The 26,604-nt window shown below is 54.5% G+C and overlaps 1 protein-coding gene across 2 annotated transcripts in view; it reads right to left on the bottom strand.

Annotated features, from left to right (window-relative positions):
* The window catches only part of UNC5B (unc-5 netrin receptor B), a 91,525-nt gene that overhangs the window by 5,634 nt on the left and 59,287 nt on the right, over nucleotides 1-26,604 (bottom strand). The window contains exons 2-13 of one of the 2 annotated variants that reach the window (XM_055535129.1): nucleotides 17,120-17,344; nucleotides 10,158-10,301; nucleotides 9,595-9,698; nucleotides 8,145-8,325; nucleotides 7,245-7,412; nucleotides 6,372-6,536; nucleotides 6,122-6,154; nucleotides 4,077-4,271; nucleotides 3,348-3,737; nucleotides 2,637-2,724; nucleotides 1,631-1,799; nucleotides 1,270-1,503 (exon numbers count right to left, since the gene is read on the bottom strand). In XM_055535129.1, coding sequence (XP_055391104.1) covers nucleotides 1,270-1,503; nucleotides 1,631-1,799; nucleotides 2,637-2,724; nucleotides 3,348-3,737; nucleotides 4,077-4,271; nucleotides 6,122-6,154; nucleotides 6,372-6,536; nucleotides 7,245-7,412; nucleotides 8,145-8,325; nucleotides 9,595-9,698; nucleotides 10,158-10,301; nucleotides 17,120-17,344 — 2,096 coding nt within the window. The remainder of the gene's footprint in view (nucleotides 1-1,269; nucleotides 1,504-1,630; nucleotides 1,800-2,636; nucleotides 2,725-3,347; nucleotides 3,738-4,076; nucleotides 4,272-6,121; nucleotides 6,155-6,371; nucleotides 6,537-7,244; nucleotides 7,413-8,144; nucleotides 8,326-9,594; nucleotides 9,699-10,157; nucleotides 10,302-17,119; nucleotides 17,345-26,604) is intronic. The other variant, XM_055535130.1, reaches the window with a different exon arrangement.

The following is a 26,604-nucleotide window of genomic DNA, read 5'->3' as shown; positions in this document are numbered from 1 at the left end:
ATTATGGGCCTCCTGGAATTTCAGGTCAGCCTGGTCTCAGGAGGACACTCTCTCCCACGAGGCCTTTGCACCTGTGTTGCATCAGTCTGCAACTTGGAGTCTGAGACAAGTCACATGAGACCGGGAAGCCAAGGAACTGGAAGAGCCCACAGACCAGGGGTGGAAGAAGCCACAGGAAGGGAGGAGGCTTCACAGAGCCGGGAGACTGAAAGATGGAAAAAGAAGAGGGGTTGAAACAGGGCCAAGCGTCTGTGCTCTCCCACTGTTTGTCAGGATGAGACAGAGGTCCTGGAAGCCGGCGGGAGCGTGAGCAGAGAATGGACAGGGTCTTAGAGGCTCGGGAGACAGGGAGGTACTAACGCCTGCTGATATCAGGTTGCAGGTGCTAAAATCCTTCTCTCTCTACCTGCCCTGAACTCCTCCTCATCTGCCATGGCCCCCCTCACTCAGGGGCACTATCCACAGTTCTGCACACACTAGGAGCTTGGCTGTCAGTCCTGACCCTTCCTTGCTTCCCCTTACTCTTTCCATTGGTCACTGCTTCTGTCCATTCTACTAAAAACTAAACAGAGTTTAGCCCCCTTGCCTGCCTGTTGTCCAGGGTCCAGCTCAAGGTCTGGCTGCAGCCTCCCAGTCGTTTGTCTATCCATTCCCACAGTGTAGCTTTCAAGAGAGCCCCTGTGAATAGATGTCCACCAGGTCTCTGCCCCCATCCACTGGCTGGCTTCCAAATTCCTTGGCATGACCCCAAGGCTGTCGGGAGGCCGAGCCCTGCCATCTCTCAAGCCCCACCTCTCATACCCCAGCACGCTTTGGCACACAGAACACCACACTTGCCTCTGCATAAACTTCTCTGTCTCCCGGAATGCCTTTCTCCCTTCTCTGCCTGGAGCTCCCACCTGTCCTTGGGAGCTTAGGGCTAAGGTCAGCTCTGAGAAGGCCCCAACGACCAAGCCCCGCCAGCCCGCATCCCCAAGCTGATGCTCCTGCAGCCCCGCATCAGTGATCCTCAGGTCTGGCTCCACCTCTAGCCCGCAGCTTGGTGAGGGCAGAACTGTGCCCAACTCATCTCTGTATCGCCAGGCTCTGATGCCATTTCAATGTTTGAGGAATGAAGGAATGACTGGATGAGGCTGAGGGTGGTGGAGGGTGCCTGGCAGGTGCCATGATCCCGGGGAGGGAGTACTGGAAGGTACCATGCATGGGCTGGCTGTGGGCGAGGCACCTGCAGTATGCGGGCCTGTGTGGGCGTCCATGGTCTGGCCTTACCTTCAGTGCTACAGGCGTGTCCTCCAGGCAGTAGACTCTGAGGCTGTACTCCAGGGAGGTGCAGAGGGCCGGGGCAAAGATGGCCAGCTGGAGCCGCTTGACTGCCGAGCGGGAGTAAGACTCACCCGTGAACACGTAGGTGCCCAGCTGGTCCAGCAGGATGTGGCAGGACCTGGCCTCCAGCTGGCAGTAGCAGGGGGTATTCAGGGTCTCCTCATCCAGGGTCACCACTTCCTGTAGGGCCACGGGGGGTAGGGGTGAAGTGGCCAGGTCAGCCAAGGTTCTGGAGGGGGTCCATCCAGGTTGGGCCAGGATGAAAGGGGCTTTCAGATCCCAAGGCCCCCCAGCCTTGCCTCCTCACCTCCCAGTGGCCCTGGTGGGCCTGGGTCTTGAGCTGGAAAATCCAGTTGCCGGCACTGACTTCTGCACAGTGGGGCACCGTAAGGATGACGGGGCGGCATAGTAGGAGGCCCGTGGGCCCGCAGGTCACTGCGGGGCTCAATACTGTCTGGGTGCCTTCTGAAAGCGGGCTGGGGCAGGGTGGAGGGTGAGAGGGAGGCAGTGAGGAAGCGGGGCTGGGTTCCCCCCACCCTGGCTGCTGGGGTGAAAGAAGGCAGTTCTGTACCCCTGGGGCTCCCAGAGTTAAGGAAAAATGGCACAGGCCTTGAAATAGTTTTTATATTTTTGCTATTACATCACAACATTCTCATAGCCAAATCTTTGCTCCCATTTTCAAAGGTTCTGCACTCTGCAGATGCTGTGGATAGGTACTGCTAAAAAGCCCTCTGGAAAACTGGTACCCATCCACACTCCCACCAACGCGCCATGGGAAGGCTATGTTCCCACACTCTTGCCAGCATGAAGGTACTATGGCATTTGAAAATATCTTTGCAAATTCATGAGCAGGGAAACTTCCAGCGCCTCATAGCTCTTTCTTTTACTATTTCTTTGATTTCAAATTAAGTCGAACATTTTCTCATAACCTACTGGCCACTGTGTGTCTGTGTGCATGGATCTGTATGTATGACAGTGTGTGTGTGAATCACTCGTTCATATCCTTTGCCCATTTTTGTACTGAGATATTCAGTTTTTCTTACTGGTCTCCCAAACCTCTTCATAGAGTTAGGATGTTAGCTCTTTGTCATATTGTAGCCAGCTGGTCATCTGGCTTTCAGTTTTATGATTTGTTGAGCTGGTTTTGCATGACTTAAATGGGAACAAATATCGAGCAATGTCTTCCTTGGAGAACTATCTCTGGTCTTGGCACTGGGCTTAGAAGGGGATATACTTGAGCCCAAGGTGGGCAAGCAGCAGGGAGACAGGCCAAGCAGGGGGCAGCCAGGCTGGGGCTGGGTCTCTCTACTCACAGGGTATTTTCTGCCTTGTTGATGAGGAGGTACATCTCGTAGAACTTGCCCTGGGGGATGGCTCCATTGGGCACCAGTAGGCTGACCCCTAGGGGGAGAGAGAGGTCAGTAGGGAGGGGCTAGAAGGAGTCCAGGAGCTTAGCACAGGGGATGGGGGGTTGGCCTACAGCTTGGAATAGGGAGAGAAAGACATCTGAGATCCTGGTGGTCACCAGCAAGGTATGGGGAGATCGGTTGGGTGCCAGGAAAGGCCAGGTCACTGATCGCAGGGTGGCTGTCCAGAGGGACCGCACAGGGGAGGCATTGTAATGGAATATAGAGATAGGCCAAAGTCCTGGAGGCTGAAGGGCTGGTTCCAGCCCCAGCCTAGCTCAGGGTATGACACGGGGAAACTCATCTGCTGGCTGTGCAACCTGAGCTGGCGGCCCTGTCTTTTCAACAGCACCCTTTGGTTTCTTGACTATATGGCAGTATTCTTTCCCACTTACTCGATAGTGAAATTGAGGTTTAGAGAGTTCCCCTCCCCTAGCGAGGCAGAGGCAGGCTTGCACCCCAGGTCTTCATTTTATCATCACTTTATCCCCTTGGGCCTCACCTCCCATGTCTGTGAAATGGGACCAGGAAGTCCTATTTTCGGCTGGGTGAGTGTTGGACTGCCTAGAGGGGAACATGCCGAGGCCAGGCTGATGGGCAAGCAGAGCAGGGACCCACCTGTGCCGGGGATGCTGAGCCTCCCGCCCAGGCAGCCAAAGGTGCCACTGACACTGCTCCCTGGGTCACGGGGCAGGCCCAGGAGCTGCTGGGAGCCGAGGCTGGCACTGCGCAGGTGCAGGAAGTGCGTGTCCCGGGCAAAGTCACCAGGGTACGTGCCGGGCGGCAGGACTCCCAGCAGGTCGGCCCCGTCTGCCAGGCCTGGCCCAGAGCCAGCGGTGCCGGAGCTGTAGACCTTGATCTTGAGGTTGGGCAGCGGGTCCAGCAGTGGCGAGTTGGTCATGGGGATCTTGTCGGCCGAGTCCTGCAGGGCGTACTTTGGCCCGCGGTAGATGCTGGCGCTGGCAGTGAGGTCAGGAGGCACGGATGGGCGCAGGAGCTGTGGGTTGTCTGCAGGGTGGGGCTGCAGTCAGACTCAGCCTGCAGTGTCTCCCTGGCCCCATCCCACCCTCTGCTAGTGTTGGGGGCCCTTCTTTTACAAAATCCTACCCGAATTCCAGCTCTGAAAGGTTCCACTGCCAACTGAGGCAGGAACCTTAGGGACTTGCCACCTGAGTTATTTCTTCTCTTTCCTGCATCGCCCTCATCCATACGTGTCCAGTGATCTTTATTAAAAAAAACTCCAGAGAAACCTCAGGAGGGAGTCAGGCACCTCTGCTCTGGTCTGGCTGCCAAGCCCCCTGGGGACCCTGCCCCCACCCACCACCCCAGGTGTTCCCAGGTCCTTACTGGGCCTTGCAGTCTTGAAGTTGACTGGGTGGAAGCCGCCGGTGAGGGCGGCGGATGAGTCGGTGATGTCGGTGTCAAAGTCCCGGCAGTTGCGGCGGTATACCACCACGGCCACCACTATGAGGACAGCCACCACCACGAAGATGGACACCACGAGGCCCGCATACAGCGCCATGTCCCCCGAGGTCTCCAGGACTGTGGGGACAGGAGGGCTGAGTGAGGGGCAGGGGGCAGAGACCCAGGCCTTGGGGGAGCCAGAGACTCCCTTAGTCCCCGGGGAGAGGCAGAGCCTGGGACAGACTGGTGCTGTCCTAGGTTTAAATCTGAGCCCTGCCAGACAGGCTGGTGACCTCAGGCAAGCCTTGAACCTCTCTGAGCATCAGTCTCTATAAGTTTACCGGTCTAAATGCCCCTGCCCCCATGCTCTGCTTCCTTCCCAGTGTAGTAAGGAGAGGCACAGGCACTCTTGGAGTGGACACTCCCAAGAGTGAAGTCACTGCTCTCTGCTCAGGAGGTGACAGGGCCTGTGGCTCAAAATCAGGGGGCCACAGAGTGTCCTGTCCAAGGTGGGAGTAAACCCAGGGCCTCACTTGCAGCCTGCAGCAATCTCCGTAGGACCCAAGGTCCTGGTTCCCAGAAATCTCTGCAAGTAGCCACTCGGAGCTCATTTCCATTCTGGGCTGAGGGCAGGAGGGGGAGGGGAAGCAGGAGGAGGAGAATGAGATGCATGGTGATGGATGGAGAGGAGGGAAGGGAAGGGAGAGCTGGAAGGGAAGGAAGGGGCTCAGGGAGGCAACCCCAGGTTACACTCCCCACCCCAGACAGGCTGCTAGGCTGGAGGACACCCCGCCCTGGACAGTGGGCAGGGCAGGCTGCTGCATAGCTAGAATCAGCTCCACACGGCCAGGCAGAGAGGTATTCTGTCCAGCAGAACTTTCTAGGAGGATGGCGAATCCCATGTCTATGCTGTTTCCCATGACAGCTGCCAGCCACGTGCGGTTATTAAACAACTAAAATGCGGCTGGCTGGGCTGAGGAAAAGAGTTTTTGGACATATTTATTTTCAGCTAAGATAAATAGAATTTTCAAGCCACACACGTCTAGCGGCTACTATGCTGGACAGCGCAGCAGAGCCAAGACGGCTGCCCCCACCCCACCCCATTTCCTCTGGGAGCTCCGGGAAGGCCCTGTCTACTCTCCCCCAACCCCCAGGGGCCCTCAGAGAGGGAGGCCGGCTTTCCTGCCTGAACTGGGGGGAGGCCTGAGCTTCAGCAAGGTCGGGCAGGGCCCTCAGCCCTGAGGTTTGGCTGATTCCACCACCTGCTGGACCTCCATCTCTCCTCATTCTTGGGCTCCCTTCTCTTTGGGGGCTCTGCCTCATCACGTCATCACTATCATGGGGGGTGGTCACTTGCCTGGTGATTTACAATATCTAATTAGTCACCAGTCTGCCCCCGCTGTGAGCTGCATTCAGGGCCTCACTACTGATTTTATAATTCTGGAATTATTTGGAAATTGTGGCTTTATTACCACAGGCCAATCTGCCCAAGCTGCAGCACAGCCCCGGGGGGCTGACGCAGGGCAGCGGGTGTTCCAGGGACCTAGGAGGTGTCCGTTGGCTGCTGGGGGGAACAGTGAGGGGCACTGGGAGGGGTAGGTGTGGGCTTGCCTGCTGGCCCCACCCTGCAGAGGAAAACCGAGGGGTGGGGCTAGGAGCAGAAGCTCTAGCCAAATATTTAGGTTCCAATCCTAACTGGATCCTTGGGTAAGTCCCTTCTCTCTGAGACTCAGTTTCTTCTCCTAAATGGGAAGGTCAAGATAGTCCCTGGGGGCCCTTCTTTCAGCTTAGGGTCTGCCTGTCTGACGGTGATGGAGACCATGCCACATGCAGGGTTGGGCGCTGGGAACCCCAGAGAGCTTGTAGGGGGGCACCTTCAACTCTCCCTGCCCCTTGCCCTGCCCTGCACTCCACCCCTTGAAAAAACCGGCCAAGGAAAACCAAGGGTCCCCCCAGAGGAAAGAGGACAGCCATGAAATGGGACTTACGGTGGCTTTTGGGGTCACTTAGAGTTTTCTTATCTGTCGAGGGAAATAAAGGGAAAGAAAGACAATGACACAGATGACAGGGAGAGGGTGGTAGAGAGGGTGATGGGGAGATGCGTGGTTGAGATGAGAGCCTGGCGGGCGGGCAGGGCCCCAAGGGACTGCTTCACTGCAGGCCAGGCCGTGGGGGCTGGGCGGGGGGCTTCTCTGGCTCCAGAGCCACCACCCTGGGCCCCGCCCTCTGAAGACTCACTTTGCACGCACAGCCCATCAGTGCAGTTCTTGGAGTCGAGCAGGGTCCCGCTGCAGTCCCGGCCTCCGTTCTGGGGTGGGGGCGCCATGCACTCGCGGCTGCGCCAGTGCGCACACTCGGTGCTACAGGCTGACCACTTGCTCCACTCCGTCCACCCGCCGTCGACTGTGGGGACACAGCATGTGGTCCATGGGGACGTGGGCACGCACGGGTGCCTGCGCACACGGTTACACGTGCACAACACAGCCGAGCACGCACACACAGAGTACGGCAGGGGAAGAGGAGTCCGAGACATACACAGGCCGTCCGGAGAAATCGCGCCACGGGCCAGATGAGAGTCAGGGAGCTCAGGTGGGCAAAGGCAGCTCCAGACACACACATACGATCACCGACGCAGACTCGCACAGGGTTCAACAGAGGCACAAACCCAGGCGAAAAACACCACACATTCACACAAACACGCCACCAGAGACAGAGAACACAGACCAACTGATGGGGATACAGAGCGAGACACAAGGAAAAGAGGACTGCAGCAAGACGGGGGTCAGCGGCCAGGTGTGCCGAGCAGTCAAGGGCAGGAGCACAGGTACTGACGCCGGGTGCCTCTGGGACCCTGGCCTGGGGGCTGCCACGGAGAACCCCCAGCCCGGAGGGCAGGGAGCCTACCCCCAAGAGCTTCTGCCTCCGCCTCTCCCACAGCACAGGGTGGAACAAGAGGTCAGAGGTCACAGCACCTGGTCCAGCAGGGTCAGCCAGCCATGGGTCCCAGGACAAGCCCAGAAGGGGAGAAGTCAGTGGTCCTGACTCTGTGACCCCACAGCACAGAAGGCAGGGCTGGGCGCGAGTGCGGTGCCACCTGGCTTGTGGCCTTACCTGGGCACACGGTGGTGCAGGCAGTCTTCTGGAAGGCCTGGCCCTCGCAGAAGGCACCTCCGTTGAGCGGGGCAGGGTTGGTGCAGGTCCGCGTGCGCTTCTGCCAGCCGCGGCCACAGCGGTTAGAGCAGGGAGACCACTCTGCCCAGCTGGACCAGCCACCGTTCACTGCAAGGGTAGTGGGTGTCACCCAGCTGGCCTGGCTCTTCACCCTGTGGGCCCTCAGGCCCACCCCACAGCCCTGAGGAGGCCCCTCTGCTGAGGACTGGCCCTCTGGAGTTGGACCCCCTCTGCCATCAAGGCTGGGGACTCAGACACCGGAGGGCAGACCTGGGCTGCATTCAGTACCAGACGGCAACCAATGACTCCCTGCCTTTCTGTACAATGGCAAGTAGAGGTCCAGAGAGGGCTGGCACCCTGGGTCTCCCCATGAGGAATGGGGGGAGGTCTATAACTGGAACCCAGTACAGGGTTCTATCTACAACACTCATCTCAGCCATGGCTCCGCCCTCCCACCCAAGGGGACAGCAAGGAATTGCTGAGCGGCCTGAGCAGCAGTCCCGAACTCTGCTAGAATAATGCGCTTGGGGATGGGGATCCCAAGTAGGCCCTGCCTCAGCCCTGACTCCCAGAGAACTGGGTCTTCTTCAGGGATAAGCAAAGGGCTTGAGAAGGGGCAAGTGCTCCTGGCTGGGGGCCCAGGAGTGCCTGGCCTCACCACTAAATTTGCTGTGTGACCTTGGAGAAGCGACCTCTCCTCTCCTGGGCCTCCTCCTCCCCACCTGTTCACCAGGGTCCTGCTGGCTTTTGGGTAGAACAGGGTCAGGTGGGCTATACAGCCCCAGGTTCCCACCCACCTCCACCACGTGTCCCCTCCCCACTGCCCACTCTGGGCCACACCGTAGACAATGACGGTGGCCGTGGTGCTGCGACGCTTTGCCACGATGTTCTTGGCCACGCAGGTGTAGTTGGCCGTGTCCGACAGGCGGGCCTGGCGGATGATGAGGTTGTGGTCGATGGTGAGCAGGAAGTTGGTGTCCTGGGTGGGGTCGATGACATCCTCGTTCTTGAGCCATTCCACCTGCAGGGGAGGGGTTGGTGGTGTGAGGGCCCGGTGCCTGATTCCTGCACCCTGGAGCATGGGCCCTCTCTGCAGGGGGTAGGTGGGGAAGGCCAAGCTAAACAGGACAGTTCTATCCCTGTCCAAGCTTGGTGGTGACCCAGGATGCAGGGCCTCTACAGGCCAGGCACTGTGCTGGGCACTGCAGAACACAGTGGTTAAGACAACCACCCACCAGCTGGCAGCCTTGGGAAGGGACTTCCACTCAGCCTGTTTCATCAACTATAAGTTGATATTCAGTAGCACTATCCAAAGGGCTACTGTGAGGATGAAATGAATCTGTATATAGAAAGTGTGGAGCACATGCCTGGCTCACAGTAAGTACTAAATAAATGCGTGTCTTCATCATTAACTCTATAAACCGACACCCTTAGTCAGGGTAAGAGGCCTGGCAGGTGATTAAAAACAGGGTCCCCATTTTAGCAGCTCTGGGTGTGCAAATCCCAGCTCCGCCACTCACTAGCTGGGTGACCCTGGTTGACCGCTTCCCCTGTCCCAGTGCTGTGCTCCCAGCCATAAGACGGGATGACATGGTTGCTATGAGGACCACTGTGCCAGGTGCTGGGCACATGTGGGCCCCACGAGGCTACCTGTCATGAAGGGAGTCTGAGCTCATTTCCAGATGGAGCCCTGGGCTGCGGGCAGTGATTAGAGCCAAGATTCTGATGTCTGATTCTGAGCTGGAAGCCCAGGGGACCATCTTCCCCAACCCTGTGCTACTAAGGTCCCTGGTGGCAAAGCTGAGATGTTTCCCCATGCCCTGCTCTGACTCCAGGACCACCAGTGCGGCCAGTGGGAGAGAGGAAGCAGGTCTGGGATACAAGCAGGGCGGTGAGGGAACAGGAGGGCATCACCCAGGGATGCACGTGTGGTACCAGAAGGTGTGATGAACTCAGACACACGCATTGTGAGACTCTTTGGTCTCCATAAAGCTGGGTTCTTGGGTTCTGGGAGACGGTGTGTGCAGCCACTTCCCTTGCAGGAGACTGAGCCTGGGGTCAGCCCAAGGAGTCCTGGGGGTTCCTTCCCCAGTTCTGCCCCATCCATGAGGTTAGATGATGCCTGTGGAGGGCCCAGCTGGGATCTGGGATGTGCTGAGTTCTAAAGAGATGGCAGTTCTTTCCTCTGTAAAACGGGAGGGCTCTGGGAGGCTGAGTTACCGTGGCTGGTGGTAAATACCACACCTGGCTGGCCTCTGCCATGCCCAGTATTCCCCATGTCCTCACTCACCTCAGCCACAGGCACCCCCTCCGGTGGGCGGCACTGCAGGAGAACTTCATGGTCCAGGGGCACTTCCTTGCCCAGAGGCTCCTGATCAAAGTTCTTGCGCAGGTCTGGGAGAAGGGAAAGGGTTCCAAGGCACCGTCAGGCCAGGGCAGGGAGGAGGCCAGTCAGGCAGAGCTGGATCCTGAAGTGCCCCCTTCTAGCCACGAGGTGGCAGCGCACACCAAGGAAATTTCACCAGGACTCCTGGCCTTTACCAGGGGAATCTCTTCTCCAAGACAGGGGCCTTACCAGGTGGACTGAGGGGAACAAAGTTCCCTCTCTAACTCTGGGATCCTATGCACATGATGACTAGGGAAGCTGATGGGTTTGTTATATAAATAAGTAGGCAAAAAAGGGCCATTAGAAATTCTGGCACCAAAGGTGGCACAGGCTCTGGGTCTTGGAGCCTTCTTCTGAGCTGGTGGCCCCTGTGCCCTCATGTCTGTGTGTAGAACTCTGCCCCCAGGATCCATGGGGAAAGGGGAAAGGGCCCAAGGGAGCGGGGTTGGGGTGTCCGGGCAGCGTACAGGCGATGCGGACGTAGGCCCGGCGACTCTTGGTGGTGCCCGCAGAGCTCCAGGCTACACACTGGCACCAGTAATCCTCCAGCCCGAACAGCTCCTCTACCTGCTGCCTTGACACCTCGATCTGCACCTCTCGCACCTGCAGGCCTGGGAGGAGGAGAGAGATGCCGTTGGTGGGGGCGCAGGAGACACAGGATATGGGACCATGATCTCCTGTGTCCTTTTCACCCCTCCCCACCCTCCAGTCCTGGGGGCTCCTCTCCCACTGCCTCCCGTTTCCCTTTTTCTCATCTCTTCTGCTTTGAGCCTGGCCCAAGCCACCACCACAGCTCACCTGGAAACAATAATGGCTAACCCACGCCCTCTGCCCTCATTCAATCCACTTGCCACCCTGCAGACAGTGTGTGCTCTTTGAAAGGTCCAAGTGGCATGCCATTCCCCTGCTATGTCCCTGTCATCCCGGTGTAAAGACGCAGACCCTCCACGTGGCCTCCAGGCCCTGTAAGATCTATCCACTGCAGCCTCACTGGGCGTCTTTGAGGGCCTCATGTTCCCCCACCCTCTCTAGTCACAGGGCCTTTGCACATGCAGTCCCTTGCCTGGGACTCCTCTTCTGTTCTGTGTCCAGTGAACTCCCAGTGAGCATCCGCTTTGGGCTAGGTCTCGCTTCGGAGGGAAGCCTCTCAATGCTGGCCCACCCCCACCAGCTCTCAGAGAACCACTCAGCACTCCCATGGGTGCCCTGGACACTGGTCTGTAGAGTTATCACTCCCCACCCAGCCCGATTCCCTCATGGCACTACCATGGTCTGAAACTGTATTATTTATTGCCATGTTCATGTAGGAACTGTATCTCCTGCAGGAGAATGAGGTGGGGCTTTGCCCTGTTCACTGCTGTGGCCCAGGGTCTGAGACAGTCAGCGAGCTCAACCAATACGAGGTAAGCGTGTGATCTCTGGCCATTGCTCAGGAGACCATAGGGCTGAAGCTAAGAGGAGGCCCCTTTTCCTGGGAACCCTCCAACCTCTCAATGGCTCCTTGTTGGGGCCTGAAGGGCTCCCTGGATAACTAGGTCCACTAGCACACACAAAAGGAATCATTTACTCTTTTGCCTTCACTCCCTCAATGACAAAATGCTCTACGTTCAAGTAAGGGATGAAGCCTCCTGGATGAGGGTGTCCATCTGAAGCTCCTCCCAAAGCCTGTGAAAGAACTGAGACTGCCTCCTCCAGGAAGCCCTCCCTGACTGCCCTGCTCCCAAGGAGCCCTCTCTCTTCCTTGACATCAGGTATCTCAGTTCATCCTCTCCTGGTTGCACGTGGGTTCTGATAAGCCCCTCAAGGGCAGGAATGTTGAGTGTACACCTTCTGGTACCATGGCATGCTGGTTAGGTGGAGGACTGGACAGGTTCTTGACAGGTTTGAATCCTAGCCCCACCCTCACTCCCCATCTGTGTGACCTTAGCTAAGTTATGGATACTTAGCCTCTCCAAACCTTGGTTCCCTCATCAGAGTAAAACACTCAAGGTAAATTCTAAATGAGTCATGGCAATTACAGCACCCAGACCAGGCTGGACACACATCTACTCTGGCAGCTCATATGGATCTCATTCAATTCTAGGGAGAAATTGAAAGACAGAGATGGTAGGTGGCAGGCCCAAAGTCCCACAGCAAGTTGCCAGCAAAGCTGAGATCAGCTACTAGGCATCTTGCCCCAGTTAGAGCTCTGCCTGGTAATAAATGATACCTCTCTGGACCTCGCCCAGTGAAATCATTGCCTTAACTCTCCTGCATCCTAAGCGAGGGGGGCCCTTACACTGGGAGTTGAGGCAGTAAGGAATCCCCTCTTGATGGCAGGGGATCTAGTTGGGGGATGGGGGCTGGGAGTTTGCTAGCAGGGAGCACCAGGAGGGAAGAGGCTTCTTGCAGAAGGTTTTTTGGGGGTGGGGGGGGTGGTGCGGTGCCTGGCCCACAAGCAGCAGGGGCTGCCTGGAGTGCTTGCTCCCAAGAGATGCTGCATGGTCTGGGGTAGGAGAGTGGGGCTCTGCCCTTTACTTACCAGGCTGTGAGCCTGGAGGAATGGCCTCTCTCAAGGGGGCCATCCATCCAGAAGGTTTCAGGAGCACCACCTTGGAAGTGGTCACCAGCAGGCAGACAGGAGGCCAGGGGCCTTCAGTCTTTCCGGACTTGGGCCCAGATGAGGTGTGTCCCAGCACGACAGGCAGTGCCTGACCAGGACACCCAGGGTTGGGCTGCCTGCCTCGATCTGGCGTGAGTTAATGGGCGGGCTTGCCCTGCCTCTGTCGGCCCCCTCTGTCATCCTCTGTGTTTCCAGGGCTTCAGAGAGGGCCAGGGAGGGCTAGGGGTGGGAGCAGGAGGAACCAGCCGCAGTGCTGCCAAGGGTGTGGCCTGCTGGACCATTGTCCATTCTTTGTAGCTAATGGGGACAACGGTGCCTTGATTTCTAGGATGGGCAGGGCTGTGTGCCCGGTAGCTGGGGACTAAGAGCCACCTTGTTACCAGTAGTCACAGGGTCTGTGAGGGGCCCCAGCAGGATACGCTGTCTCCTTGCTCTTCAGGGCCAGAGGGGGTCAGGGGGACAGAGGAGTAACAACAAGTTTCCAGAGGAAAGAGGCCAACAAAAACCCAGAAGGAAGATGGAGGGAATGGGCATTGATTAAGCGCCCGCTGAGCCCCGGCAGTGTGCTCAACGCTGTGCAGGCACCACCTCGCTCCATCCTCACTAGGGCCTTCTGTTAATATCCCAGTTTATCAGGAGAGGAACTGAGGCACAGAGAGGTTGAATGACTTCCTCAGGGTCACACAGCCAGAGCATGGAGGCAGCTGGGATACAGGTTATTTTCCCCTTTTAAAAACTCATTCTTTTAAGATTTTGGGTGAGAATGGGATTCCAAATCTAACTTTTTAAATTCTTGAGAGTCTTTAAAAAATTTTGGTAAAATATACATAACCTACAACTTACCATTTTAACCAATTTTTAGGATATAGTGTTGAGTGGCATGAAGTACATTCTGGGGTATGATTTTAAGCCTGAATGGTTCTGAAATCTGTCAGCTTTTCATAGAAAAATAGAGGTTGAAGAAGGAGAGAGAATGAAAGAGAGTATGTCAGGGGAGAGACACAAGAATGAAAAAGAGAGAGACACAAAAAAGAGAGAGACATAAAGAAAAAAGACAATGTATAAAATATAGAACTAATGAGAATCTGTAGTATAGTTCAGGGAGCTCTACTCAGTGCTCTGTGGTGACCTAAATGGGAAGGAAATCCAAAAAAGAGGGGATATATGTATACATATAACTGATTCACTTTGCTCTACAGTAGAAACTAACACAACATCATAAAGCAACTATACTCCAATAAAAGTTAATTAAAAGAAAGAAGAAAAGGCAGACACAAAAGGAGACAGGGATGAGAAGGGAGAGGCAGAAGAGACAGAAGGAAGGAGGGAAGGGATGAATAAGGAGGAGAAAGAAAAGATCAGGGAAGAGAGGTTAAAAATGAAATCAAAGACAAGGCAGGATCTGGGGTGAAGGAACCACCTGGAGGCTGGGGTTGGCTGGGATTGCATAAAGCTGGCCGCCCGCAGGTGACCAGAGTGGACGGCCCCCCTTGCTGGCCTGAGTCTGGGAAAGGCTTTCCACCCCCAAGGGTCCTGTACTGTAAACAGGGGCTGGACTCGTGAGATGAGAGGAGCCCGGGTCACTGCCTCCTGCCTGGAGTTGGGGGTTGCCCGGGGAACTGCACACACCTCACTCTTCTTCCTCGTTTCTCACGCTTCTGTCACCCGCCTTTCCTGCAGGACTCGGGTGACATCCTAGCACCACCTCTATGGTTATTTACTTAGTATTATTAACCTGTTTTTTTTTAATTTGTTTATTGAAGGATAATTGCTTTACAGAATTTTGTTCTTTTCTGTCGAACCTCAGCATGAATCAGCCATAGGTATACATATATCCCCTTTTTTTTGAAGCTCTCTCCCATTTCCCGCCCCATCCCTCCCCTCTAGGTTGATACACAGCCCCCATTTGAGTTTGCTGAGCCATACAGCAAATTCCCGTGGCCATCTATTTTACATATGGTAAATAAGTTTCCATGTTACTCTTTCCATACATCTCACCCTCTCCTCCCCTCTCCACATGACCATAAATCTATTCTCTACATCTGTTTCTCCATTGCTGCCCTGTAAATAAGTTCTTCAGTACCATTTTTCTAGATTTCGTTTATATGCATTAGAATACGATATTTATCTTTCTCTTTCTGACTCATTTCATATAATAGGTTCTAGGTTCATCCACCTCATCAGAACTGACTCAACTGTGTTCCTTTGTATGACTGAGCAATATTCCACCCTGTATATGTACCACAACTTCTTTATCCACTCATCTGTCGATGGCCATCTAGGTTGCTTCCATGTTCTGGTTATTGTAAATAGTGCTGCAATGAACAATGGGATACATGTGTTTTTTTCAATTTTGGTTTCCTCAGGTACATGCCTAGGAGTGGGATTGCTGGGTCATATGGTGGTTTCATTCCTAGTTTTTTAAGGGATCTCCATACCGTCTTCCATAGTGGCTGTATCAATTTACATTCCCACCAATAGTGCAAGAGCATTCCCTTTTCTCCACACCCTCCCCAGCATTTATTGTTTGTAGACTTTTTGATAATGGCCATTCTGACCAGTGTGAGGTGATATCTCATTGTAGTTTTGATTTGCATTTCTCTAATAATGCGAAGAGTTGACTCATTGGAAAAGACTCTGATGCTGGGAGGGATTGGGGGCAGGAGAAGAAGGGGACGACAGAGGATGAGATGGCTGGTTGGCATCACTGACTTGATGGACCTGAGTCTGAGTGAACTCCGGGAGTTGGTGATGGACAGGGAGGCCTGGCGTGCTGCGATTCATGGGGTCGCAAAGAGTCGGACATGACTGAGCGACTGATCTGATCTGATCTGATCTGAATAATGAGGGATGTTGAGCATCTTTTCATGTGTTTGTTAGCCATCTGTATGTCTTCTTTGGAGAAATGTCTGTTTAGGTCTTTTTCCCACTTTTTGATTGGGTTGTTTTGAATGGGGCAATATACAATTGCCCCATTGTATATTCTTGCCTCCTTTGTCGAAAATAAGGTACCCATAGGTGCATGGGTTCATTTCTGGGCTTTCTATCTTGCTCCATTGGTCTGTTTCTGTTTTTGTGCCAGTACCATGCTGTCTTGATGACTACAGTTTTGCCTATTTCCTCTTCATTTATTTGGATTCTCTGTTTCTAGTTTGTTCCTTCATTTGTGTAGTATTTCTCTGCCTTTTCATTATTTTTTTTAACTTATTGTGTTTGAGGTCTCCTTTTCCCAGGCTTCAAGGTTGAATTCTTTCTTCCTTTTGGTTTCTGCCCTCCTAAGGTTGGTCCAGTGGTTTGTGTAAGCTTAGGGTGAGATTTGTGCTGAGTGTTTGTTTGTTCTTCCTCTGATGGGCAGGGCTGAGTGAGGTGGTGATCCTGTCTGCTGACGATTGGGTTTGTATTTTTGTTTTGTTTGTGGTTTAGCACCCTGGCATCCTGTACAGGGTGCTACTGGTGGTTGGGTGATGCCTGGTCTTGTATTCAAGTGGTTTCCACTGTGTGAGTTCTCACTATTTGATACTCCCTAGGGTTAGTTCATTGGAGAAGGAATGGCACCCCACTCCAGTACTCTTGCCTGGAAAATCCCATGGATGGAGGATCCTGGTAGGCTACAGTCCATGGGGTCACACAGAGTTGGACACAACTGAGCGACTTCACTTTCACTTTTCACTTTCATGCATTGGAGAAGGAAATGGCAACCCACTCCAGTGTTCTTGCCTGGAGAATCCCAGGGAGGGGGAAGCCTGGTGGGCTGCTGTCTATGGGGTCGCACAGAGTCGGGCACAACTGAAGCGACTTAGCAGCAGCAGTAGCAACAGCAGGGTTAGCTCTCCGGAGAAGGCAATGGCAACCCACTCCAGTACTCTCGCCTGGAGAATCCCATGGACAGAGGAGCCTGGTAGGCTGCAGTCCATGGGGTCGCTAAGAGTCGGGCACGACTGAGTGACTTCACTTTCACTTTTCACATTTCATGCATTGGAGAAGGAAATGGCATCCCACTCCAGTGTTCTTGCCTGGAGAATCCCAGGGACGGGGGAGCCTGGTGGGCTGCTGTCTATGGGGTCGCACAGAGTCAGACACGACTGAAGCAACTAAGCAGCAGCAGTAGTAGGGTTAGTTCTCTGGTAGTCTAGGGTCTTGGAGTCAGTGCTCCCACTCTAAAGGCTCAGGGCTTGATCTCTTGCTTAATTTTCCCTTCTCCTCCTCTTTCACTTCCTGTTTCACTTTCACTCCCCTTTCACTTTCACACCCTCTTACCTAAGGACACCTGCACCACTGCACTTGCCAGGCCTCTCTGCGCCTAACCTGTTTTTTTTTTTTTAAAAAAACCTAAACCAATTAATTTCTATGAATGAAGTGCTGCATCATTATCATGAACAGAAAACAGTATCACTTCTCACAGACCCAGAGGACCTGGTCGAGAATTTTGGTTGGGGCTGGGGGCAGGGCTGTGAGATAGGACCAGCTCCTCTCTCTCAACAGGGAGCAGAGCAGGTGCCAGGGAGAGGGGGGAAGAACCCTAGTGCTGGACTGGACCTGCTCTCTGATGCAAGCAGAGGATGGAAAGAAACTGGAAAAGGGAGCAAGCCACTCAGCAAGCGATGTGGTGCTGTTTCACCTGGTCACCCAAAGTCAGACGGGGCAAGAGGCCAAGTCTTGGGAAGACACTGATCCAGGGTGAACCGGAGGGGAAACTGAGGCCCTGGGGGGACCATGGCTGTGTGAGGGCTCACACGGAGCCAGTGTGGAGCCAGGCCCAGAGCGCTCTGGGCTCGGAGTGACCTGGGGGTGCCAGTGGGGGGTGGGGGTGGGGTGGCGCGGGCTCACCAGTGGCCTCGTCCAGGCCCTCTTGGGTGACGTGGTCACTCTGGCTGACCCACTCGCCGTTGCACTTGAAGTAGATCTGTGTGGCAGGGAAGGCACGGCAGCCCAGTTCCACGGGCTTGTTCTTCACGATGTAGGCGTCCTGCGGCTCCTGCAGGAAGTGGGGCAGCGTCTCTGCTGGTGCCGATGGGAAGGAGTCGGGGAGCTCTTCCCTGCCCGAGTCAGTGCCTGCGGAGAGTGGAGGGCTCTGTGAGGCTACGGGTGGGAGGTCCCAGGTCCCTTCCATTCCCTGGGGGCTGCGACAGAGAGAGGAGGTCGGGGGAGGAAGAGGGGTGGGCAGCTGGAGGAGACCTGCCAGGACACCCGCTGTGACCTAGGCAAGGCCTGGCACTTCTGGGGCCTCAGTTTCCCCACTGTGCCCTGCTTTTAGGATTTTGTATTTTGGAGCCAGTCCCAGCTCTATGATGCTATGTGAGTCTACTTCTTTACAGATGGAGGAGGCAGGGGAGCCCAGGGAGGTGAGGCAATCCATCAGGGCAAGGACACCCCTCTCCAGTCCTCTCCAGAATCCCCTGCAGTGGCCTTCCAGGGCCTCCCTCCAGTTTCCCGTGGTGATGCCGCAGCATGCGAAAAGCTGGAAAGAGGCCTGAGGCTGGAGTGCAAACCCGGCCAGCTCTGCCCCGAAGCCACAGCTGCTCTTTGCAGCCCCAGCATGGCAGGCTGATGGACATGGGAAGACGAGCCAGGTCCCACAGGGGTGAGGGGAGGTGTCAACGCCAGGCTGGGCTCCCCAATGCTCGTTCCCAGAGTGCCTCGCCTTCCCGGAAGTCCAAGGCAGGCAGCAACGTGGAAGGGCAGACCACGTTCCCTGCAGCCTCCCCCCCTGCCCCTCCCCTCCTCTGGTCTGTGGCTCTGATCCACCCACTTCAGCCAAATCCACACCCTTGGCCTATGGATGAGGACACGGGGAGGCTGGGAAGTCAGTGAGGCTGTGCCGGCAGCCATCTCCTCCCCCAAAAGGGCCAAATGGAAACCCGGGCCCTGCCCGCGTCCCTGGAAAGAACAGCACCTCGGGAGGCGAGACAAACAGGAAGGGAGAGGGGCCTGGCCACCACCAGCATGGGGAGGGAGGGAAACCAGGCCGGGCCAGGCTACTGGTTTACAATCCACTTAGGAAAATTGACTTTCCAGTGCCAAGTGCCAAACAATCAGTTGGCTGGGGACAAGCGGTGGGGGACTTGTCCTCCTCTGCTAACTGCTCCTGAGGAAACAGCAAATTAAGCTGCAAGGGTGTGTGTCTGCCTAGCCCCTTGCCGGCCTTCTGCACGCCCGTCCCTGTCCCAGAGCTCCAGTCTCTCAAGTGCAGCTGGGGTCCCAGGAGGCCAAGGGTGGGACACACTCTAGGGGGTCCCCCTGTGGGTCGAGGTGCCAAAGGGAAACCTAGTTGTTCAAGAGCAGAATGAACAACATATGCCCGCCATGCCATCTCCTGGGGGACCATGAGCTCCTGCTAAGATGTGGGCTCTGAGAAAAGGCGCAGGTTGTCACTGGCTCTCAGCTCTGGGCCCTGGGCGAGGTGTGTGTGCATGGCCTGGGGGAGCGAAGGGGAAGCCAGCAAGGAGGAGGAGGACTCCAGCTCCATCTGGCATGTTCTGTGTAACCCAAGGAGAGACCGTATTACTCTGTCTCTGAGGTGAACAGACAAATGAACGCACTTCCTCTCTCTGGGCTCTTTTGAGGATCACGTGAGATGAATGAGCATGAGAGCCTAGGAGGGGTCTAGCACCATAGGTACAAGTTGCTGCATCAAAATAGCAACGAATGCTTCCCTGGAATACGCTGCTATGTTTTCAGGTACACGGTTAACTTACTGAATTCTTGCAACAACTTTGTAAAGTATGATATATTGGTCTCCAGTTTACTGATGGGGGAAGCTGAGGTTCAGAGCACTTGTGCAACCTGCCCAAGGTCACACAGCTAGTGACAGGCAGAGCCAAGGTCTGAACCCAGGAAATCAGACTTCAGTGTTTGGGATGCTGCCTATCCCAAACAGGGATAGGCAAAACAGGCCTCCACACTGCTTATCCTTGGAGTAGCTTCATAACACACCTGAGAATCCTAATAGACCCTGACACTGGCCAGGTCTCTACAATTATGGGACACTCGCACAAAAAGACTGGGCTTCTCCAGTGGCTCAGCAGTAAAGAATCCACCTGCAATGCAGGAGACACAGGTTTGATGTCCGGGTCAGGAAGATCCCCTGGAGGAAGGCATGGCAACCCACTCCAGCATTCTCGCCTGGAGAAATCCATGGACAGAGGAGCCCTGTGGGCTACAGTCCATAAGGTTGCACAGAGCCGGATGCAACTGGGCATGCACACATGCACACCAAAGGCCTAGCAAGGCTAGGGCTTGTTTTTCTTGTTTCAAAGCTGGGGAAGTTGAAGTCCATCCAAACGAATGCATGGTCACTTGGTTAGTGGGCATCTAAGCTGTGGATTCCTAAGGCCAGGCCAGGACTCCCCCACACCTGCTTCCCTCTGCCAGACAAGGAGACACCTCCTTTGTAGGTAAACTGGCAGTCTAGGGTCCAGGAGTGTGAAAAGTTGATGGCGAGATGACACAGTGCCCAGGGAGCTGGACACTGGCTCTCCCGCCAGGCCAGGCAGTTTTAGGGAGAGTAGGGTGGAGCCAAGAGGACTCCACGCCCACCTCCGGCCACAGCATTCTGCATCAGTCTTGGGACTGAGGAGTGTAGGACAGGGCTCAGGCTTCAGACCCAGACACCCCTTGGTCTCAACCAGTCCTTACTGGCCTCAGGCACCTCATCTGTGAAACGGGGGGAATGGGCCTCCCTCTGGGGATGGTGGCCACAAGGGCAGCTCATGGGTGCAGTTACAGACTTGCCCTACCTTCTAACCAGGCAGCCCCCAGCCTCCAGGTGACAGAGCCCTGGCTCTAGGTGGCACTGCAGGGTGCATTTATGACTTTGTTTTATAACCCTAATGCAGCTCATTTATAAAGCAGGTGCAGACTCGACTGAGGAAGTAAACATGAGCGATCCATTAGGGCAGCAGGCCTGAGTCTGGTGGCCCCGGGCCCCCGCCCTGCCTGCCCCACTCCTCCTGCCAACCCTGGCTCCAAGACTCTGCTCTAGTCTCGGCAGGAGGATGCCTGGGTTTTCTCGTTACTGCCTCCCCGTCATTCAGGGCAGTGCCAGTGGCTCTCGACGCAGCCGCTGCCCACTTGTCAAGGTCCCTAGCCCCCAGGCGTCCTGCAGGAGACAAAGAAGAAGAACCAAGGGCAACCTGAGGTTCCTATCCCCAGGACCCCATCAGCAGACTAGGTGCTGGCCAGCACACAGCAGGTGCTCAGTGAACACAAATGAAAGGGGTGTGTGTGTGGGGGGGGTGCTGCCAGCCCCGGGTAGCAGTTGAATTGGGCCCCAGTCCTGACCAGTGGACACATCACCTCCTCCTTGGCCCTAGCTTGGGCCAAGGGCTTGTTGGCCCTTAGTGGCTGAGGAAGGCTCCTCAGGGGTCCTCGGGAGGGCCACCTGAGCTTGCCCTCTCCAGCTTAAGAGGGAAAAGAAGAATAAAGTCTTGGAGCTCCTGGGTGCTTCCTCTACTAGAGGCTTTTAGAAGGTATTTTCAATTAACTCACCGAGCCCCTCAACAATCCTAGACAGAACTTCCCAAAAAAGTTTGGGAAGTTCTGTGTTTTGATCATTTTTCAGTGTTTTGGTCATTTTTACCCAGTAATTTTACCCCGAAGCCAAAAGAAATTCCTAACGGTTCTGTTTATTAAGTAGTTAAATCCAACCAGCTTACGTGTCTGTGTGAGGGTGTGATCTCCTAATAACTCAGTAGCATTGGCAGGCGGATTCTTTACCACTAATGCCACCGGGGAAGCCTATTAGAAAAAGTAATACTCATAAATTAAAAGAAAAAATAATATTAGCATTCCATTCCTAAATGGCCACACTGACTTATAATGAGGACATATGTGTGCCTGTTGGACGTGGCACAATACCTCGAATCTTAGCATCACAGCGGTCACTGCTACCCTCATAATTTGCCTTGGGGTGCTCCCAAATGCCCAAATTCCCAGCTTTGCAAAGGCATGGTGCCATGGAAAGGAAAGAAGTGTGATGTGGTGCTAAAATTGTAAGCTATCTTGAGCTAGTAGTCGTTGCAGTGCCTGGCAGCTGTCCAGCATCGCTGTGTTTCTTTGAAGATTAAAAATAGCCCACAGTACCCCTGTGAATTTGCTGTACCATCCTAAGGTGCCTAAGCACACAATTTGAGAACCATATCCCTCTGGTAGTTACATCTCTATCAGATAGGTACTATTATTATCCCCATACTACAGATGAGGAAACTGAGACCAAGAGAGTTTATAAGTAACTGGCACAGGGCTGTAAAACTATATAGCCGAGTTGGGAAGCACATTCAGGCAGTTGGATACCTGAATCTGACTTCTACACTGGGAACTGGCATTTATGTCCACTATTTGGGGGATGTTGCAAATAGTTTCGGAGAAGGCAATGGTACCCCACTCCAATACTCTTGCCTGGAAAATCCCATGGATGGAGGAGCCTGGTAGGCTGCAGTCCATGGGGTTGCTAAGAGTTGGACATGACTGAGCGACTTCACTTTCACTTTTCACTTTCATGCATTGGAGAAGGCAATGGCAACCCACTCCAGTGTTCTTGCCTGGAGAGTCCCAGGGATGGGGGAGCCTGGTGGGCTGCCGTCTGTGGGGTTGCACAGAGTCGGACACGACTGAAGCGACTTAGCAGCAGCAGCAGCAGCAGCAAATAGTTTGCCTAGGTGAGCATTATCTTCCCGTGTTACAGATGAAGACATGGGGCATCAGGGACTTGCCTGAGTCACCTGGTCAGTGGGGGGAAGCCCCTGCTGCAGGCTTAGAGCTGTGGCCCTTGGTCACCATCTCCCTGCCTTCACTACCGCTCCCCCCACTGCCCCATCTTCACAGGGGAGAATAAAATACCTTTAAGAGGAGGTCCCTGAGGAGGAGGCTTTGCCACTGCCAGGCCAGATCTGGATTTCCTCCTGGTGGGAAAACGACTCACATAAAGTGTAGTTTTCCAGTAGCAGAATGCATTTGAACCTATAGTTGCAGAAATGCGACCTGCCTGTACAGCTGCACCCACAAATGGCCCAGCCGATCCACAACGAAGGTATGAAAGAGGAAGCATCCTTACACAGATGTAACCAGAGACAGTCAGACACAGGACAAGAAAAACCACTGAAGTCAGGAGCCCTGGGTTTGCAGCCCAGCTGGGGACTGGCACTGCCACGTGGCCTTCCTCTCAGGCCTCAGGAGCCCTGTCTGTAAAATCAGGAAGTTGGTTGAGTCCACTTCCTGAGCAGCACTCTGGTTCCCACATTTTGATATTTGAAGATGGCCTGATGGGGAATCTGTTAATGGAGGACACGGCCCTGTTGGGTAAAGTTTTTCTCATGAAGCAAATTTGCTTAAAGTGGGGTCAACTTTCTTGCCGTTGCTATTCCGGCTCAAAGACCCAGCACCTACTGGGGCCCTAAGGCACAATGTTGTGGGGAGGCCGGGGAGGGAGGAGGAGAACTATTTGTTGGTGGTGGGTACCGTTCAAACCCTCACTTCTCATTTACCTGTTCCTGCCTACATGGATCTCCTGTCAGTTAGTCTCACTTGGATGTACTGATTCACAGGGATAGAGGTTACTCCAAGGGCTGTCTTGTACAACACCCACCCCACCCCCATCAATTCTGTATCCAGCCTTGACTCACATACCTCCAGGGACGGAGACCTCACCACTGTCTTTCTCAGCCAGGTTCTCCTTTAGACAGATCTAACAGAAAAGTCTTCCTTACTTTCACCTGAAATTTGCTGTCGGAGGTTCCAGCCATCGCTATAATTTCAACCTCTGAGGTCACGCAAAACAGTGCACTTCCTCCTCCCCATGACGGCATCCCAGCCTCTGCCTACTTGCCCTAGCCTTCTTGTCTTTCTCTCAAATATTCACGAGGCACCATTCTGCATGCCCTTGTTACCAATCTGGCTTCCTTGTGGGCAAGTTCCATTTTGCTCACAATCCGCTTAAAACGTAGGGAGAGGAGGTGACGAGGATGGAGGTCTGGTGGCACCTTCTTGCTCTGGGCAGCTCGAAGAGTCCTTGTTAGAGGTGGATGGCTGCTTCTAGAAAGCAGGGAGCACGTCACACTGTTCTTGGTATCCCCCATGATGTTCAGGACAGGGTACCTATGCCCTGGGAGGGGAGTGGAGCTTGCAGGACACAGGAGTCTAAGCTTGGTCTCTGCCTGCCAGCAGGATCCATGCCAGGCTGCATGCTCCTTCCCAGGGCTGGGCTTGGGCAGTGCCCAGTGTGGAGACACATCTGGCAAGTGGGAGGTTTGATGGGGTGGAAGTCAAGGCCCTGGGCTTATTTAAGAGGTACCAGAATCTAAGCCATTAGAATAAACAGAGTCTGGGGGCCTTAAAGATGAAGGAAGGTATTTTAGGACAAAGGTAAATTAAAGACCCTGATGCCGGAAAAGATCAAGGGCAGGAGGAGAAGAAGGTGACAGAGGATGAGATGGTTGGATGGCATCACCAACTCAATGGACATGAGTTTGTGCAAACTCCAGAAGATAGTGAAGGACAGGGAGGCCTGGCGTGCTGCAGTCCATGGGGTTGCAAAGTGTCGGACGTGACTTAGTGACTGAACAATAACAAAGAAACCATATTTACCAGAGCTACACCTGGGAGGAGGGGGGAAGGGACTAAAACTACAGTGTTCAGACATCCCTGGAGGGGAGACTGCCACCAGTTGCTAGGGGAGACCAGAGGGGTTGCGCTTCCCTTATGGTGACCCTGAGCAGGGGGTCCAGCTTGGATGGGCACACGGTGGAATGGCTTGGCCTGACAGCCAGCAAACCAGCTCACTCACCCTGCTACTGAGACTTTGGGAAGGCCTCAGTTTCTCCATCTATGAGAAAGGGACTAACAAGTACTGCCCTGTCAGTTCTGAGGTGTGGTGGTGAAGGTCAGCTGAGCATATAGATGCAAATGTGCTGTAGCAACTGGGAAGAGTTCATGCCAGCCACATGGAGAAGTGCCAGGCAGGAAGGATTCTCCAGCTGAGCCCTGTATGGGGAGTCCTGAAACCTGTTCTACCAGCTCAGAGAAGGGAAGTGACCAATGCCACATCACACAGCAAATTAACAGCCAAGCTGGACCAGAGCCCCATTTCTGATTCAGGGCTGAGGGAGATAGCACAGCATGGCATGGCTATGGGTAAAAGTTTGGGTTCTGTATGTCCCATGCCTGGGATGGAAACTCACTATGTCCGTCTTAGCCAGGTCCATCCCTGCCCAATATGACTGAGACCTCAGAGGCTGCAGTGATTTAGTATAGGGGGCCTTGATGCCTCCACCCCCTGGTTTCTGTCCCCATTTGGGTGACAAGGTCTGGCCTGGGTCCCTCAGGCTCAACTGCAGGGGACAGGCATCTGTAGCTGAGCAGGGCTGGCTGGTGCGGGATGGTGCCCACAATGGGGGGCAGGACTGGGAAGGGAGAATGGGGGGCAGGCGGGAGGTGAAGGAGAAAGAAACACTCCATGCTGGGCACATTTATCATCAGCAATCACAGTCTTTCTCTAGCCTCTGGACACCAGCTAATTCTCGCCAGACTTGACCTCCCACTGCATGGAAAATCTCTTCCATTCAGTGCGAGGTGGATGTGCTCAGTGGGGTGTGGGGAGAGTTGTCGGGGGAGAGGAGCCTGCTTATTATTATGTTTTAAAACACACAAACCCCATATGCAAGGACCCCTCCCTGGACACAAAGCCCTTCTTCCATCTGGCTCTGGCCTCTGGCGGCTGTGGGGTTCAGGCCGGGGCTCCCCTCAGAGGTGGCTACAATGGCTGTTACTGATGACGGATGGAGGCTGGTGGGCTTGGGGGGCGCCAAGTTCTTCCTAACAAAGGAGGCCGCTTGCACAGTCCTTTTCCCATACCCTCTGCAGACCTGCCCGTGCCCATGACATCATTTCCTCTGCTGGCTACAGGAAATAGCCTCACCAAGATGGCCAGCTGGGGCAGGAGCCTGCATCCTAAAGGGGTGTCTGGCTGATCCTGAGAAATCTTTCCCCTGGAAGGACTTGGGGCAAGTAAAGGATCTCATGGGAGGCTGGGGACAAGCCCTAGGGCAGGCACAGACTCCTGGCATGAAGCCTAGGGCCACACAGCTTCCAAAACAGAGAGGACACTTCAGCTCCCAGGTTGCTGGTCTGCCCTAGACTCTCAGTGGTGCCTGGGAAGCTGTACTCCACACCCATGGGCCCAGAACCCCTTCCCTCCCCCAGACCCTTCCTCTGACTCCTGGGCTCCTCTGGCCTGGGCCTTGGTCCCTCTGGGGCTAATTTTCAGTTCCCCTTCCAAGTCCTAGTCACTGTGCCTAGAGGTCTGGGCCCTGAGCAGGGGGCATTCTGCTTCCAGTTCCTCTCTTAGACAAGGAATGCAAAACCCTCTCATCCATCACCCTCCAGATAATAACCACTTATCCAGTACACAATGGGATAATAAACATCATCAATATAATAATCCTGTGAAGCAGGCATTCCATTTCACAGAGGAAACTGAGGCTCATCACTTCTCATCACTGAGAAGTGAAAAGGCAAGCTCAGGCTCTCAGCTACCAAGAAACAAAATTCTTCCCATTAAATCACAGGCCACCTCTGGCTGACAATACCTGCTGAGGGATCCTTGGGCAGCAGCTGAGCCCACGAGCTTGCTGGAAGGGAAGAGGGCCTCAACTTCCTAACTCCAGCACTTGGCCCCCTTTCCTGTCTAGGCCTGACAAGTTTGGGACTGGTATGGGGTGCCCCAACCAGAGATTTAGCCTAGCCTGGGAAGGGCCCACTGATAGCCTGGTGCCAGCCCCCAGGATGTCACACTCAGACACACATGCTCACATCAGCAGAACCACCCACGCCTCGCCCAGGGTCACAAGCCTCAACCATCTCCCCTGGACATCCAGAGAGCCCCAGCCAGGCTGGGACCGTGGCTCCTTTCTCAGGGCTGCTGACATCTACTTTAAGGCAATGGCAGTGACTTTGGCCTCTGAGGAACCTCCTATTTTATTTGGTCATCTCTCCCCCATCCAGAGTTAGATGGAGTGAGTTTGAGTTGCAATACCAGATTCCATCAAACACCCAATAGCTTGGGTCCCGCATAGGGAGTCCCCTCCTTCTCTGGGTTGGATATGTACACACTGCTATATTTTAAATGGGCAACCAGCAAGGACCTACTGTATAGCACAGGGAGTTCTGCTCAGTGTTACGCAGCAGCCTGGATAGGAAGGGGATTTAGGGGAGAATGGATACATGTATATGTATGGCTAAGTCCCTTCACTGTTCACTTGAAACCATCCCAACATTGTTAATCAGCTATATCCCAACACAAAATAAAGTTTGTTTTTTTT

Source organism: Bubalus kerabau, chromosome 1 (genome assembly GCF_029407905.1).
Source record: "Bubalus kerabau isolate K-KA32 ecotype Philippines breed swamp buffalo chromosome 1, PCC_UOA_SB_1v2, whole genome shotgun sequence".
Classification (NCBI taxonomy): Eukaryota; Metazoa; Chordata; class Mammalia; order Artiodactyla; family Bovidae; genus Bubalus; species Bubalus kerabau.
The sequence above is the reverse complement of the archived record's forward strand: the minus strand, read 5'-3'. Positions and strand labels throughout refer to the sequence as shown.